This window comes from Rattus norvegicus, chromosome 18 (genome assembly GCF_021556685.1).
Source record: "Rattus norvegicus strain SHRSP/BbbUtx chromosome 18, alternate assembly SHRSP_T2T, whole genome shotgun sequence".
Lineage (NCBI taxonomy): Eukaryota > Metazoa > Chordata > Mammalia > Rodentia > Muridae > Rattus > Rattus norvegicus.
In genome coordinates, this window is record NC_141551.1 from 34,742,811 (window position 1) to 34,761,100 (window position 18,290).

Consider the following 18,290-nt stretch of genomic DNA (forward strand, 5'->3'; position numbering starts at 1 on the left):
ATTGAAGAAATAAACTGAAGATATGTGAAAAGGGCCATCCTAATGAAGCTATCTACAGATTCAATGCAACTACCTATATTTAAAAGCCGGCAGGCTTTCTTAGTAAATATATGTGTATATGTGATATATATATATATATATATATATATATATATATGTATGTATGTATACATGTATACTGAATTTCCCTCATTCAAAACACTTTGGAAAGAAGTATTTTGGATTGTATATATGTAATGAATCAATACAAACATGAAATTTGTTTACATTTCATATATCTTATATACATCCTAAAGTTATTTTTATATAGTACTTTAAAATGATATGCATAAAATGAAGCTTGTTTTCGTGAGATTCAACATGGAATTTTCCACTGTGGCCTTAATGTTGGTATTCACAAAGTTTTGGGTGTCGATCGTTTTGGGTTAGATCATTTATAGTGAACATTTAGGTTCATGATGATATGACGGTCTCTGTTCTAGCTACTCAACTGTTCTCATGTGGCGTGATAGCAGCTGAAGGCTGGTATTTATCAAAGTCAGGCAGAGTGGGTGGTTTCAGCCTGTTAGATGTAGGTGGTCTACCTCTATTCTGTAGGGAAGTTTGAAAACAGCAAATGATACTGAAGTCTATATTTACAGAAACATGCCGGGTTCTGTTGGTGTATGCACAAAAATGCATAGTGGGAGCACTGCCCACACATGTCTACCAGCTCTTGGCCTACTGTTTCTCTGAAGATACTGCTGATCTAGCAACAGTCTGTGTCAGTGGTTCGTAACCTGTGGGTTGGGACCCTTTCACAGGGATTGCCTAAGATAGTCAGAAAATACAGATATTTATATTATAATTCATAACAGAAGTAAAATTATAGTTAGGAAGTAGCAATGAAAGTAATTTAATGGTTGGGGGTCATCACAACATGAGGAATGGTATTGAAGGGTCACAACATTAGGAAGGCTGAGAACCACTGCTCTAGGGGATGCTGGGGATCTCTTCTCTCTGTCCATGGGCCAAGATTGTATAAGTGGATGTCTTGCTGCTCGTGAAAATGGCTCCCATCTAAAGATCTTTTCCCCAAGACCATTCTAGATACAAACTGAGAGTTTATAAATTGTAGATAGTATATTATCATCTTTGATATAGTATTTAAATTTAAGTGGCTCTGAGGCACACTTTTCTAAGTTAAAATAAAATGTGATACTTCATTTGAATACACGTGCTAAGCCACCTAGTTCTTAGTGTTCTCCACATACGATCTCCAAGTCTGGCACCAGCCAAACGTGGCTTCAGAACCAGGACCTGTGGTCTAAAACTAGATTTGTTCTAAAAGCCTTTTCCCAAAATAAGAGTAACCGTGTTTGCTACCATGTGTCCCTAATCTTCTCTTTTCTAGCCAAGGCGCTCTGGCAGGCTGTCTGCTCCAATCCCACCCACCCCCAGGTTCCAGTCACAGCATTCTCTCTTTTGTTTTGAGAAGTGTGAAACTATAGGGTTATCTTCTGCAGCTGGACAAAAAGCACTAGTACCACGCTGGCCCAAATACCCAGGGCTGAGAGGCCAGTATTGTGTAGGAACATTTTAGCTGAACCTCGAAGTCTAGGATTTAGGGGAGAATCCAACTCTTGTACATGGGGTGGTATACTCTTTGAACCATGTGGGTAACACAGTGATCATGGTGCCTATTGGCCCTGAATTCTGGTTCTTAAGCTCCATTGTGATGTGCTGTGGAACTCAGTCAGTCTTCCTAGAGTCCAGTGTCTATGACCCCCATTTTCTCCCTGCTCTTGTCTCTGAAGACATTGCTACTTCTTACAACTCTCCAGGGGATGATGTGGAATTTTGTTCCCAAGTCCATAAGCCAAAAATGGGCTGCCCTGTTGCTCGTGGCAACTGTACTTGTCTTGTTCTCAGTTCCTTTGATGTTACACATTCAAACTCAATTTCTTGCTATCTGTCCACTGGTCTCACACCATCAGAAGCACTGCCATTCCTTGAAGCAACTTGAGTATCTCCCTCTGCCTTCTATTCTTCTTCCTGTGATCATTTTTAGTGACTCAAATACCTGCTTCTTAACTACTATCATACCCAATGGTTGTCCTCCCTGCCCCCACTGTCACATGACTAAAGCAGTATATTCTGTGATAGTCTCTTTCTATTGCTATTTCCTTTCTGTCAGGTCTTCACACCCACTGACTCAAGTGCTTTGTTCTTTCCTAGCTCCTTAAAGTTTGGCAGTCCATCATGACAACTTCACTTTTAGTGAGTATCTTAACAAACCTCTCCTTTTGAATTAAACCCCTGAAACAAAACTGCACCTCTTGTCTGTCATCTGTGTCAAGCTGGTAAATGGAAGACAAGTTTATATATATTTGTCTTATTTTATTAAAATATTTTTTGAGACAAATTTCATCTATCTCAGGCTGAGGATGTCTTTGAATTGATCCCCCTGCCTCCACTTCCTGAGTGCTGGCATTACAGATACCACACCCAGTTTATACATTACTGGGGAATGAGTCAAGGGCTTCATGCATGCTAGGCAAGTACTCTACCAACCCCTTTCAAGGTCCTCAAGTTTTAAATGAACTTCAAGCTGATCCCCCAGTGATGTTATGGTATCTCCCTTTGTTAAATGAACATTTTAAAGACTTTTTCACTATACACAGCAGATGACTTTTGTCATTCTACTGAGAAAACAGAAGTGGTAAGAAATGTGGGTGCTCCCAGCATGGCATTTATCAGCCCCCTGCATCTGAGCTCCTTACACGCACTCTCTTTCCTCTGACAGATGAGCCACCCGCCTCCCTCAGGCCAGGTCTTCACTGGACTCCACCCCTTCTTGTGTTCCTTGAGGATTCAGCACCCTCATTTTTCTCTCCACTGTTTACTCCTATCAGCTCCAAACACACCAATTTCCTTTTTGCCTGTATCCTACATTCCACCTACCAATCCACTCTATTTTCATAGCTAGCTTCTATGCGCAGACCCTTTTTTCATAGTCTCTTGAATAGCCTCTGACCAGATACTCACACTTTCTGCATACTCCTCTGTTAGGATACTGGTCACCTCTACATGTCTAAGGCTAGTGCTTAATGTTCAGTCCTTTTTTTTTGAAGTTTAGCAATAGCATGGTTGGTGGCTTTTTTTCACCTTGAGATTTTTGTCCACTTGGCTTCCTCAACATTCCTAGTTTTCCTTACACTTCTCTGGCCCCTTCCACTCAATCTCCTTTACCAAGTTATCTTCCTAGTCTCAACCTGAAAACCCCAAGGGCAGGTCCTGGTCTCTTCTTTAAATATACCCACCACCTAGGAGGTTTCTCCCAGTTCTCTGGCTTTGAAGACCTACTGTGTACTTTCACTTGCCTGCCTACCTCCCATTCTGTTTTGGTTTTATTAGCTTAACCTGTTCAAAGCAAAACTCTCAATCTCCTCATCTAAATAAAAAGGCAACTCCACTTCTCTAGTTATTAAAGACATTAATCCATGGGATATCTTTCGACATTTCCCTTCTTACAACACACGTAAGACCCTGTGATGTCAGGAATCTGGGCCCCTCTCTTGTTGCTGATACCCACATTAAAGCTGCTACTCACCCATTTGCCAAAGATTGTGTACAGCCTGGTTTTAAGTCAACTTAACACAAGTTAGAGTCATCAAAGAAGAAGGAGCCTCTATGACATCAAGCTGTAAGGCATTTTCTCAATTAGTGATCAATGGGGGAGGACCCAGCCCACTGTGGGTAGTGCCATCCTTAGGCAGGTAGGTCTGGGTTCTATAATAAAGCAGTCTGAACAATCCAGGGGAGGCAAGCCAGTCTACAAGGCTTCTGCATCAGCTCCTGTCTCCAGTTCTTGTCTTGTTTGAGTTCCTGTCCTGATTTCCTTCAATAATGAACAGTGATATGGAAGTGTAAGTTGATACAGCAATGGGAACCCTAAGACAGTTTGTAATAACTTTAAGATTCTTCTTTCTGTATCTTCAACTGTCTCTGTTACAGGTTTTCCTCCCCAGAGCAACCAGAATGTTCTTTTAAAATTATAATGACAAAATATTCTGGGGTTGGTGATGGATCTAGAGCTCTGTGAATACACTAAACCCTGGAGAGTTACATACTCCGAAATGAGTGAATTCTGTGATAAATGAACGAATCTCTAGTAAAGCACTATAAATCAAATCTGTCTTCCTGGATGCCCTTTTCTCTGCCTCATTTCTTTTTATCTAATTAAAGATATATTAAAATAAGAATAGTTATTTCTGTCTCTTGATTGATCTCCATGGCTTTCTAATAGCCTTTCTAACGCCAAGTCTGGTCAAACTCTTTCAGTGAAAATCCCTGGAGACAATGCTTTCTCCTTTTTTCTCCCTCCACCCATGTTCCTGCCACCTCTACCCAGATCTTAGGCAAGTGCTTCTTACACAGTCTTGGCTTTTTCCCCTTTCCCCTTCAGTAAGCAAGCAGATGTCACCAACTCTCCACCTTAGTGCCCTTCCCCCATCCCGACACCATTTAGCTTACATCAGCATCATCTCTTTTCCTGTAGCCTGCGTCTCACACTGTGAGGCAAAACTCATTGTTTTCAGTGCCATTTCCTTGTAGATCTCCACTGTACCCAGCTGGAGACAAGTAAAGCTCTAGGTACCAGAGTTTGCAAGACCCTACCCTGGTTTTGTCTTCTGGCTTAGCTTTCTGCCTTCTGGTCCACCATCAAGGTAAACTTTCTCAACCCACAGCTCTCTTTACTTCAGGCCTTTGGCTGTGGAATTTTCTAAGCACATGCTTTTTCTTTTTTCTTTTCTTTCTTTTTTTTTTTTTTTTGGTTCTTTTTTTCGGAGCTGGGGACCGAACCCAGGGCCTTGGGCTTCCTAGGTAAGCGCTCTACCACTGAGCTAAATCCCCAGCCCCGCACATGCTTTTTCTAATGAGGTCATGACAGTTTCTCCTTTACCTTCCTTACCCTGAAAGGCTTCCCTGTCTTGGGTTCCCCTGGTCTCAGCACCATCCCTTTCGCAAGCACAGTTGGTTCCTTGTTTATCAGTCAGTTTTTTCACTAGAGAATCATGGGAGCAGGGCCACGCTTGTTTTGCTCACTGTAGCTATGATATCTGTCTAATATAACATTTCCAGGTGATAACTACATATAACTGGTCCATGTGCATCCTTTTGAAAATCATATGGCACTTGTGGCCTGTAGTATTTTATCAAATACATCACTAGGAACAGCCTTCCAACATCTGCAGGCAGAGGCTGATGCAAAAGCACACAAAGGGAGTACACTGGATACTGAGGGCTGGGCAGTGGTCTGTACCTGGTATGTCTCTACGGGGCGATTTTCCATGTTGAGATCCCAGACTTTCGCGGTCAGATAGTCTCTGGTCATGATATACCTCCCACTGTGGCTGAACTTCACATCCGAAATTGAAGAGATAATTTCAGAGAAAAACGATCTATTGCTTGGATCTTCTGGCTCTTCAAAAACTGTAGGGCAGAAGAAAGACAAAGGGAAAATGTGATGAATACAGATAGCCCAGGCTTGTGAGCAGGCTCTGGAGTTGGGGCCAGCCAGAGAGCTAACAGTGAACTTCTAAGTAGGGCGGGTGTCTGTGGAATATAAAAGAGTTGCCAACAGTGTTAGCACTCTGAAGACAGGAAAAATGGTGGATTACTGCTTTTTTCCCAAGTGATTGGCATGGGACCTGTCTCTTACTCTGCCTGCTGGGACACTGACTGTTTGGAAGCCCCAAATCTGGATCACTTTCCCCTCATCTCTGAATATCATGTGCATGCCCACATTGGGAGACACCTTAGAATTCTCTTTTTCTTTTTCCTCTCCTCTTTCCTTCCCTTTCCTTCCCTCTCCTCTCCTCTCCTCTCCTTTCTTTTCCTTGTCTTTTTTTTAATGGTGTTTGGGAACAAACCAGAGTCTTATGTGTGTTAGGCAAATACCACTCAGCTATACCCCCAGCCCTTGGAGTTATTTTACATGCTTAAACACTGAATTTTCAGTTTTTTCTAAAACATGTAATCTATATAACTCTAAAATACTCAAAATGCACAACTCAGCAGTTTTATGTATCATGGTGTGTTTATGTAATCATACCACAATCTAAATTCAGATGTTTCTAATAACTCCCTCACAAAACAAAACAAAATAAAACACCGTGACAAAACCCTTTATTTTCCATTCCTGCATCTCTAGGCAAACATCAATCCACTTTCTGGATTCTAATTCTAGCAATTTCATATAATTCAACCATAGCACATAGGTAATTTGTACCTGACTTAATATACCATATTGTTTCCAAAGTTTATCATGTTGTAGCATGTTCTTTGCTAAATCATTGCATGGAATTTCAGTATTCTGTTGACTCATTGGTCATTTGATAAACATTTGAGCTTTCCCCACTGACAGATAATGGCACCATGATTATTTATGTATAGCATTTTGTATGGACATGTGTTTACATTTTTCTTGGGTTGTGATGTAGCAAATCCCCAGACTGCCTTAAATCAAAGGTCAGGACATCCTTTGCTTGGGTGACTTAGGTGCCCCAGGTATCCTTATATATAAATGGTATCTGCAATGTCCTTTAGGGACATTGTCAGCCTGATCTTTTGATTCTCTTTCTTGCTAGGTGTGACTAATTTCTACTTCTTGTTGGCATGGCTCCTCAAGAAGTCTTTTTTTTTCCTGAAATATTAGGAGAGTGGAAGAAGAAAAAGGAGGTGGAGATATAAAAGGAGGAGGAGGAGGAAGAGGGGATGATGATGAGGAAGATGAAGAGAAGGAAGCAACAGCAGTAACAACAGCAGCAGAGGTAGCAGCACCTCAGGCCTGTCAAAGGCCTCCTGAGACAGTGAGCCTCTCTCTCTTGTTTCAATGAATTTCCTAATTTTTCTGGTTCTATTCTCATTGCTAAGGGCTTTATTTTTATTGTTTTGTGGATGTTAGTGTTTGAATTTGGTTCCAGTTTAACTCAGCAAGGTTCAAAAGGAACTCCTTTTGAACTACTCCTCCATTTCCATTAGTAAAGAGCTGGCCTTCCAGGAATATCAACTCAACACAGTATAACAGGTTTCAATAAGGCACAGGCTGCTTGTGTCACATATACCTATCCTCATCAGTGACTGACTGTGGACACTGTATTGATTGTTGTAGCTTCAGGTTTACCAGTTGCCAAAAAGGACTTCACATTACTTAGCACATGAGCTTGCACATAGCAGGGCCTCAGTAAATACTTGTTAGTACTTTTATCTTTCTTATATACTGTGATGGCCAGTCATATTTCATTAAGACTGAGCCCCGGAATTGGCTAGCTAATCCCAAGTGGCTGGCCCTGAAATAATAATAATAATAATACAAACAATACTAAATGGGCACAGGGCCTCACAGGGTTGGAGGAGACAAATGTTACCAAATCACACAAACTTAGCTACAGTTCAGAATTGAGGTTTACCATGTTATAAGCTATGTATGGGCGAAATGAAGGAACTGGGACCCCCTTTTGCTTCAGTGTTAGAGACATTCAAAGTTTTTTCTGGGCATATGGCAAAACATGCGTCCTAAAATTTCCCCTGAGATCACCTAGGCTTGGCATCAGAATTCAGTTGAACTTCAAAGTTTCCAACCAGATTTCAGGAAAAAGTCATAGGAGAAAAAAAAAAGGGAATATGAGAGGTGAGATGAGCTTTGCTCTCTCTCCTAAAGACATATTCTTGATGGGAAGGAATCCTGGTAGCCTAGACCTATGCTATGGGTATATGGCAGATTCACAAACAGGCACATATATATGCTTTATAGATATCAATATAATGCAAATTACAATTTCTTATGCACTTAAGTATCCATCTTTGTACCTAAGTAACTATCTTTGCAACTCTGTATCTATTTACAAACTCTGTATCTATGTATTTATTGTTTCATCTAATGCTCAGATGTATGAGCATTCCCATTATGGAACAGAAAACAGGCCAACAAGACCAAAGGAGCAAACGTCCCAGGACCCCCACTCTTGTCCACTCCACATAGTTACTTTCTCTTGCTTTGTTCCCATACTCAGGCTGACCCATAATGCTCATATCCGTAATGCGTGCCATGGACTCTCCTCCTCTACTCTTCCCACTCCTGTCATGGGGCACTGAGTGAGAATTCAGGCTGGAATGAATTAAAACCAACTATATCTTGAGTTTCTATGTACTGCATGGTATGAATCCATTCAACATTCATAAATCTTTGAGCTCTTTCCCATGAATTAATCAGTCAATAAAGGTGTCCTCATAGCTGGCAGGAACACAGTGCAAGTTTGAACTTCATCTGCATTTAGCCTTTGCTTTCCCTTCTTTTTTCTTAATTATTGTTACATATACACATACATACAAATACATAATTACAATCTGCTGAGTACATTTATTATCATCTCTGGAATAGGTCACCTCCAGGCTATCATTTGACACACATGACTTTGGCTTAAAGGTCTCTCCCTTCTAAGCCACTATCACCTTGGCAGATGAGAGGGATGTGAAAGGATTGTTTGTAATGAGGGAGGACTGAACTCAGACTCATGCATGGGTTTTACATCGATCACTTCTGCAGACTTGTCTGCCGTGGAGAAGAGCAGCTGGCAGATTTTTCCATTCTGAGACCTGGTTGACAATTTCCCCATAGCGGGGACACAACTGGCAATTTCTGTATGGAGTGAGGCAGATGGTAATTTTTCTTTGGAGATTTGCAGGCAACAGTTTTGCCCCTGGAGAGAAAAGGCTCACCGATTGAGATGCAGCCAGCAATTTTTGCTACATAGGAGACACATCCAATAATTTTGCTCAATGAGAGAATTGGGCCACGGTTTCCCCACAGAGGGTAAGAACTCCCTAGGGCTGAAGACTTTGGCCTTTGCCCAGCTGAGAACAGTGAGAGAAGTACTTTAAGATTTAGTTAGTGGCTACTGTATTTATTACGTTAGAGTCCTGATTTCCAGACTTGGGCTAGAGATTGGGGATTGAGATCATATTCAGCATTAGAGGATTCAAAAGTAGGGAACACTGAGGCCCAGTGGCTCAATCCTTGAAACAAGCTTTTCATAAATACTTCACAAACAACTATCCCTCAGTGAACACTGCAGCCACATGATGTATTGCACAGCCGGGTGGAGAATAAGTGAATGCTGAAGGCAACATATCTGCCCTTAGCTTTTACATATATCTTTAAAAAAATTCCCTATATATACTTTCTTCATAAATGTCTTTAAAATATGCTTCCAGAGCTAAACCCTACTATGAGCCAAAAATTTACTTTGGGGACTTGGGAGGGCTCAGTGGCCAAACTGCTTGCTCATAAGAATGAGGATCCCTGAATCTGGATCCTCAGCATCTATGTAAAAAGCTGAACTTGGCAGTACACATCTGGAACAGCAGCCCTGGTTGTGGGGGTGGGGACAGCCTGGCAGGCAGATCTTGGGTACTCGATGGCAAGCCAGTCTAGCCAAAATGGTGAGCTCTATGTTCAGTGAGAAAGCCTGTCTAAAACTGTAAATGAATGTGTGTGTGTGTGTGTGTGTGTGTGTGTGTGTGCGTGCGAGAGAGAGAGAGAGAGAGAGAGAGAGAGAGAGAGAGAGAGAGAGAGAGAGAGAGAGAAAGGTAGCAAGGTGTCAGTAATACCCAACATGTCCACACATACCTGTATGGGATGTACACATACACATACCTTGCATGATGTTATATACCTATAATCCGAGGTAGGAGGGTTGCTATGTGCCTAAACTACATAGAGAGAACCAAGGAAGCCAGGGCTTCAAAGCAAAACTCTCTTTCAGAAATAAAGAGCTGGCAAGATGCTCTGTGGGTAATGATACTTGCTATCAAACCTGAGCTCAATCTGAAGCCACATGGTAGAAGGAGAGAACTGATTCCTATAAGTAGTCCTCTGACTTCCACATGTGTACAAGGCATGCGTGTCCCATTCCCACAATGGAAGTATATATTTTTTTAAAAAATCAAAAAAAAAAATCAAAGTGGCATAAGTAAAACCCTATTTTTTTCAGTCATGTACAAAGCTTCACAGGAAGAGAAATGATGAGACAAAGAAGAGCTACACATGATTAAGAAAAAGTTAGAAAGTGCATCAGGCTCTAGAGGCTTCTGTTGCAACAATCCAGTTCTTCCCCATAGCACAAAAGTAGCATCAATAATAAGGGGAATAATGAATACTTAGGCTCATCTTTGGCTCAGAGACGCCAGGGTTTCAGTTTCATGAGATACCACCATGCCTGGCACATGGCATACATCCATAAGTGCAAGGGTCACACGTGGCACACAGAAGGCTTACGGTACATGGGTAAGATCTGAGTTGTATGGGTGAGCATAAAGAGTGAGGTTGCTGTGTTCCTCCTCATTTATTGTGACTCGGGGTCTGTGCTAGGCCTCATTGGAAAATGTACTCCTTTTCTGTGGCAGACAGAATACTGGAACTCTACCATTTAAGATGTCCATACTCCCATCTCTTGAACTTGTAATATGTTGTAGATAAGGGCAATTAAGACTGTAAACTGACAAGAATGTGATCTGGATGTAGTGGCGCACACTTGGAATCCCAGCATTTGGGAGACCGAGGCAGGAGTTCCAGGCCAGCCTGAAATATAGAGTGAGACCAAGTCTCAAAGAATGAACACACACACACACACACACACACACACACACACACACACACACACACAAATGCACCCCCCCCCCAATCAAAAGTGAAATCCTAGTACTTGGGAGGCTGTGGTAGGATAATTGAGTTTGAGAGAATTTATCTCAAAAACTAAAAAGAACTAGAAAGTGCTATCACATTATCTGATATCTGATTATCTGGGTCTGATGTAATGACAACAGTCCCCAGAACTCTATTGACACTTTGGCTTTGGTCCAATGGAGCTCAAATCAGACTTGACTTCCAGGACTCTGTTTTCTAGTCCCTAAGTTCTCTAAACTGTGATAATTTGGGACTACAGGAATAGGAAGCTGTTGTCCCTCTTCCTATATCAGCAGCAAAAAGAGGGGACAAGAGTTCATGGGCTCTCTACTAAACTTCATAAGCTGCTCCTGTTTCCCTGGGTCATGACAATTCCTCCCTCTCTTTGGGTACTTGAAGAGCCTATTTGCTAAGCAGCTGTCTTTGCATGGCTCTGAGCTGCAGAACTACCCTGGATTAGTCACTTTTTCCTTCCCATTGCTGCTGGTAAGCTCACGGTATGATAGAATCAACAAAGCCAGAATCCAGGAGCTTCAAATAGTGGACCAAGCATTGAGATGGTTGAACAGATTAGTGAGAGTGCATAAGACTTCAGGATACCAGTCATGTGCTAGACTGATTCCAAAGCTCCTCCCTGCTCAGATGTCGCCAGAGAGTCCCTACTGTCCCCAGCCAAAAGGCCAGCCCACACTGAGCCCTATATCAGCATGTCAGCATCCCAGGCCTGTCTGATCTACTCATCATCTGCCTCAGGACCAGGCAGAGAGTGAACAGTATAAATGCACACAGCATGCAGCAGAGACAATGGGGTCGCTTGACTTGAGTGTCTTTACTCTATACAAGCAACAATTTCCATTCAGCTCCATTGATGACTGCCAGGCAGGAGAAGTGTGTCCCCCACACAGTGAGCTTGTTTCATCTGCAATGTCTATACATTTCTAGAGAATCCTGAATTTGATTTTTAACATTAGTAATTAAGTATAAAAAATTAAGAGTGAGATTAAACATAACTCACCTGTGAGCCACATAGGTTAAATAGCTTGTGACATATGGTTGACAAGCTATAAAGGTGCTGAGGGTGTTTATGAAGCATTGTGCACATTCTCTGACTTGATCCTTTCTCTTTTGCTAATCTGTCTTGCTCTTGTTTCTCCCACTTGAGATTCAGCTTACAGGGCATTCCTGAACCACTCCAATGCCTGCATTGTCCCCTCCCCATTTTACAAGTAAACTTGGCCTAACTTCAAACTTGTGTTTTGTGTGTGTTTGTGTATGTTTGTGCACAGATTTGTGTGTTTGTATTTGTACCTGTGTGTGTTACACAGATGTCTGAGGTCAATGGCAAGTGTCTTCCTCTATCACTCTCCACCTTATACTTTGAGACAGGGTCTCTCACAGAACCCAGCACTTGATCATTTGGACACTGGCTCACTGGCTGTCTGAAAAGCTGCAAGGATCCACAGTTTTGGGATTACAAGCATCTGCCATTGCATCCTGAGCTGGAGAAGAGAACTTAGGTCCTTATGTTTGTGTAGCAAACACTTATGACTTGGTTACTCCAAGATCCTCTTCCTATTATTTTCAAAAGTCGGTAGATTCATGAGGGGTTAGAAAGTTCCAGGTTGAAGAATAGGCTTTCCAGAAAGAAAGAAATGGTGATCACAACAGCACCTGTCCCTGCCAGGCACAGCGGAGGCAGAATCAGCTCTACTGCATAGCTGAGGGAAACAAGATGGGGAGACTGGGCCCTACAGGAGCCTCTGGTCCCTGAGTGTGCATATCATATGGGCTTATTAGCTCTGAGGGTGGGACCTTCCATGCGGTAACCTTGGCTAGAATCTATGATCTAAAGGGAAGGGAAGAGAGACCTGCGCTTAGCTCAGTACTGGCCTGTCAATTTAAAGTCTGCATTTGGGCTAGTGTCCACAGAGAAGTTCATTAACTGTGGACCTATTTGTCATCCTTTTGTGAAGAATAGTCATTTATTAGCTATACAGGTCTAGTCCCTTTTTGAGAACTGCCATTCTGGAAGGATATTGATTGAAGGGGACGTCTCTGAGCACAGTCTATCCAGCAGGCAGCAGCAATAGGAGGTGGCTCCAGTCCAGACAAGATGATGAGTTGGCAGTGGGGGTCTCGACAGGAGCCTAATGAAGAAATCTGTTAACAGGCAGGCCTGGCTTTATGAGGGCTCATATTGGTCTTTCACTCCATTATAGCCCTCTCCCTGCAAGGCTAGTGTGGGGCAGGGTATCCATGAGCCTCATGCCTCTCTCTCTGCAGAACTGTACGTTCCTGTGACCATGAGCTCCAGAATCATGAAGGCAGTGTCCTTGGATTTCCTGCCACACATCACATGTTAGAGACTCAGGACTTTCTGCTCTGTCCTTTTTCCCCTCAGAAAGAATTCTCTTTGATCCCTCCTTCTCTGTCTCTGATAATTTGTTCCCTACAGGAAGCTTCTTGCAGCTGTTCCAAGAACAGATTCAGCCCCCTAGGGAGTCTCTGCCCAGGTGGAGGAGATGGCAAGTGAGTGGCCTGTTATTAGGGGTGAACGCTGGGAAGCTGGTTGTCATGGTACCATGAAGGCTAGGGCTGCACTCTCAAGCTGTTCCTGGTTCCCAGGCTTTATACATAATCATGGCTAGGAGAGGCAGATGCATGGAGGGGAAGAGAAGAGCCATATCCTGCTGACAGCAATCTCCTAGCAGACCAAGGTGAGCAGTTCACACTGAGTGGGGGCAATCTCCCTCAGCAGGGAACAGGCATCACAAGGACCTTGTGTGGGCGGCTCACAGCCCCTCTGTCTTCTCACGACTCCTGCATGAATGACTGTGTGCTCCCAGAGCTTATTTTCCCCAGAAATACATTGTCATTAATCCACCACTAATCTAGTGTCTGGTGGCATCTAAAGCATTGTACAGGTGGAGTAGAGACATTGTTAACGGAGGAAATTCTAGTGCTGGGTTGGAGCTGGTAGCGGACTGTCTTACGGGCCAGGTCACATGTTAAAACTCTTAAGCAGGCAAAACACGGGGATTTAGAGTTGCCTACCATTGGTAATTGACTAAAACATGAACTGAGTGTTGACTCTGTTGTCCACTGCTATCCCCCTAGGACCTTGCCATATCTTGCAGGGAGAGATGGTCTCAGAAAATGGACGTAAGCTAATCTAAGCTTACAACCTTTGTATAAATAGGCAAGCAAATGCTTCATTATCTTGGTGCTCTCACCAACCACAGTTAACAAGTAGAGTGATCTCTTTGTGGAATTAACATAGTGTATCAGGGCCAATTCATAAAGCACCTACTACCTGCAGGACTCTTTCACAGCTCTAGACAAACCTTCAACATAGGCCTTTCTTTCCTTTCCTATTTGTTATTTTGCTGTTGCTATGACCAAACACTTGACCGCTGTGGGGAAGAATAATTTATTTTGCCTTAAGATTTGAGAGGCCACCATCATGGTAGGAAAGGTATGGTGTAGCTCATGGTGATAGCAACATTTAGCTAGTTCTACTTATATCTCTATGGGTCAGGAAGCAAGGCAGGAAATGTTGGCACCTAATTGGCTTCTTCTTTTATCCCTGTTTATTCGTCTGGGGACTCCAACCTTTCCTCAGACAAATATCTGTGGGAAGACCTTCACAGACAAATCCAAAAGTATGTTTCTAGGTTCCACCATTTGATAATAAAGATTACTATATATTCCAAGGTAAATCTTAACTTTCTAGCCATCGTGCTTTGATGGAGAGAGAACACATTTTATAACCACCACAGGAAACAAAGGGTTATCTTTCAGACAGCATTGTTGCTCATGGACTCCCTTCAGTGCCTGAGGTAAGCCCTCAGCAGGTTCTACAGAAATCGGTCTGTATTGTGTTGAACTGGGCATGATGCTACATGCTTGTGATTCTAGTGCTTGAGAGGCAGTCAGGAGGATCAGGAATTTAAGGCCAGTATGGGTTACAGAACAAAGTGTGAGGTCAGCCTGCACTATAAGAGACCTTGTTTCAAAAAATGGAAACAAAGCAACTAGACGATAAAATCCACAATGTGTTGATTTCCTAAAAGTCAGACTCTTGTACAAAATGCTGATGCTTGCTCTAGCTTTCTTAGGTGCCTGTCTTACCTGGCTATATCTTAGGCTTGGTGAGGCAGAAGGACAGGTTATATTTATACCTGTCATTACCATCAATGTTCAGTCATGGGTTTTAGAGATTGGTTTCATTTAGCATTTGCCTTTTTGTAATTAACTTGCTTTTCTGAGCCCCAATTTTCTCATTTTTATCTCTGACTCCATGGACTTTCGTGAACAATAACACACTAATAAATGCTGAGTGTTTGCCAAGGGCAGGCATCATTTCACTGCTCCTCATGGCAATCCGAATATCCAGTAATTGATCTTGTTTCATAGAGGTAGACATACAGGCTTGGAAGAATTAAGCCAAGAAACCCAAGTTACACACTTGAGTTGGTTTCACCCCAGAACAACACTGATGGCCACCATGGTTACATATATATTTTCCTCATCCCCATTAAACCCAGGTTTCCAAGCCTCAGGTCTGTCATAAACTGCGATAGCTGGTCTTTGAGATTTCTCCTATAAACCTCAACAGAACACAAGGAAGACACCTTCTTGCCTGCAGTTGTTCAGTGGATTTAAAATTCTCTAAACGACAAAAGTTTTCTTGGTATTAGACTTTGCCCTTTTAGCTTTCCCCCTTCTCACTGTCATGTGACATCCATTTCTGGCCCAGAGACCATGACTTTCTTCTGTGGTCTTCTAGATCAATGTTGTCAAGATCTGGTTACGACATAGAAGTCAATAAAGAACACCAGGTAATAGGTTGCTATTAATATAGGTGACAGAGACCCACTGTCACTCGGAGTCACTGGGCATGTAGAAACACCACTGAAGTACCAATGAAAACACTATTACAATCAACACTAATGCTGGTGAGTTCCTAGTAAACAAGCATTACCATTTCCTATAAAGAAGCAAAAATGTGGAGGAATGGGTCACGTTGACCCCCCAGAGAGCAGCTGTTATTCTCCTCTCTGCTGTCCTGGCTACCTTGGGCAAATGACTGCCAACCAAACACTTGGCTGAGTACCTTTTATGCCAGGACAATCTGTTTAGAACACTCCACTTTTGAATGCCTTGAGAAAACAAAGGACAATGACAGGTGCTTGCTCCAGCTCTTGCAGGAGCCATCTCTAGCCTGGACTATTTCAAATGGTTTATAGTAGACTTCCTGCTTTTGGTGACACTGAAACTATTTCTACCTGGGTCAGAGGGGAAGCACTTCACCTGTTCACCTAGCAAATGGACTACTGTGCTTGGTATAAAAGGAACAAGGCTGTGTGTGATTGGTACAAACATCCCCTTTGTCTGTCAGAGTAGGATTTCCAGACAACATGTTGAACCAAATGAATGGGAGATAACCTTCAGAACTGTTTGCCATCATGATGTTTTTCTTAAGTGGTTGTGTCCTGTCCTCTCTTCTCCCCTCCTTTCTTCCTTTCTCTTCCTTTCTCTTTCTTTTTCTTCTGTACTGGGGATTGAATGTAAGTCTTGTTGCATGCTAGAAAAGTTATTTGCTGCTGAGAGACGGTCTCATTCCCCTCAAGTGTTTCCCTTTCTCTTTCTCTCTCTTTCTCTTTCTCCTCCCATCCTTCCTTCCCTCCTTCCTTCCTTCCTTCCTTCCTTCCCTCGTAGTCCAGTAGAATAGGCTGAACTGGTATTACAAAGAAAGAAGTGGTAGCTGAGGCAGTAGCAGTGAGTAGCCAATAGGCCAAGATGCAAAATCTAAGTGGTGCGGCACATGACAGCTAAAGGAAAGGCAAAACCATGGAGAACATCACAGCTATAGAATGAACCACATGGCCTTGACAGTACCAGGGGCACAGCCATAGGAACCACTGAGAGGTTCTGATAACAGCAGAGTCAGAGCCAGGGAGCTACAGTATAGCAATGTCAGAGAAGCACTGGCAGCAACCACAACAGACTCAACAGCAGCAGCAGCAGCAGCAGCAGCAGCAGCAGCAGCAGCAGCAGCAAGAGCAAGAATAAGAGAAAGAGTAACAGCAACAGCAACAGAAACAGCAGCAGCAACAACAACAATTACAAGTAAGATGATAAAAGCAGCATTGGGGTAATTAAGGGTCAAAGGGTTTAACACCCTTGTCCCAAGAACAATGGTAATGCTGGCTGCTGTTGAGGGAGGAGGAATCTTGACTTCAAAGGCCTGCTCAAGGATTTGTTACTATAGGACTAAAGGTCTTAGGACCCTTGGACTTGGTGAGAATTTTAACACCAAAGAATGTTTCTTGTTGCTGATCCTGCTTGTCTGCTGGCACTGACATCAAATGTCCAGAAATAACAAAAGTTGCAAAGACCAGCACAAAAGAGAGCTTCTGCTTCCAGTAAACTCTCAAGTAGAGCAGGGCCCTGGCCAGTAACAGTATCATCCTTAAGTTACATATAACTTTGTATCAAATAATAATTTTGCATATGACTCTATTATAGAGCCATGGGATGACTCTCAGATTTACTCAAAGGTGTTTGTCACAGAGCCCAAGTTCTTTCTGTGGAACATAAAAGGTGAGAGGGAGGACTCACTTCCAAAAGTTGTCTCCTGACCTCCATATAGTGGATGTATGCATTCATGTACACACACGTGCTAAATCGATTTAAATGCAAAAATTAGAGTTCATTACATAGGTTATTAAAAATTTCAGGAAAGCTTGTAGGACAAAAATGTAAAATTGAAACAATTCTGAGTCTGAGGTAAAGTTTTCTGGGAATTGGAAAATCTTATACCCAATACCTCCATCACAACCCTCATTTAAGAATCAGCTCTAGTAAATGAATGTGGGAATAAAACAAGTTCTAACAACGTATTGTTATACCTGCAGACCAATGTATATCGCTCAACCCTCAGCAGAGAAGCTTCTTGGAGTAAAGGGGAATTAACGTGGAGACCCACGACTGGACCCTGTGCAGAAAGTAAGAGACCTTGGAGCATTTGGCCCCAAGTGGGATGTCTTCATCAGACCCTTCCCCTTGAGGCTCAGGCATCTATGCAGAAGGGGAGAAGTGGAGAGTCTATGTGCCAGACGTAGTGATTTTTAAAGAATGGTCCTTTGCAGCCTCAACAAAGTAGATGCATTTACGAACCCACAGAGACTGTGGCAGCACACGTAAGCCCTGCAGAAGCTCAAGCCAGAGCAAATTTCATCACAGATGAGGGAAAGCTCCATAAAGACCCACCCCTACCCAAGAGGCTTCTGACAAGTGAAAGATAGCTGCCGGGAGAAAGATAAAACAGTTCTCTGATGGAGTGACACTGGGTATATCAATCACACTCCAGGAAAGGCTGCATGTTTAGGAGTAGTTGGCCAACACAAATTGGACTCCATGTTTTTAGTGGCTTAAAAAAAACCCTTCCTTCCAGAGAAATAATGTGAAATTGAGTGGGTATAGGGGTGGAGAGGGTCTTAGATGGAAAAAAATTCTATAAAATTCTTAAAAAAAAAAGAATCACTTTTATTATGTT

The 18,290-nt window shown here is 42.6% G+C and overlaps 1 protein-coding gene across 42 annotated transcripts in view; it reads right to left on the reverse strand.

Moving 5' to 3' along the window:
* The window catches only part of Ppp2r2b (protein phosphatase 2, regulatory subunit B, beta), a 427,050-nt gene that overhangs the window by 16,642 nt on the left and 392,118 nt on the right, over nt 1-18,290 (reverse strand). For all 42 annotated transcript variants that reach the window (NR_073588.2, NM_022209.4, NM_001402382.1 and 39 more), the window contains one exon: nt 5,306-5,475. Coding sequence is in view for 41 of the 42 variants with exons in the window: in NM_022209.4 (NP_071545.2) it covers nt 5,306-5,475 (170 nt within the window). In the remaining variant the exon portion in view is untranslated. The remainder of the gene's footprint in view (nt 1-5,305; nt 5,476-18,290) is intronic.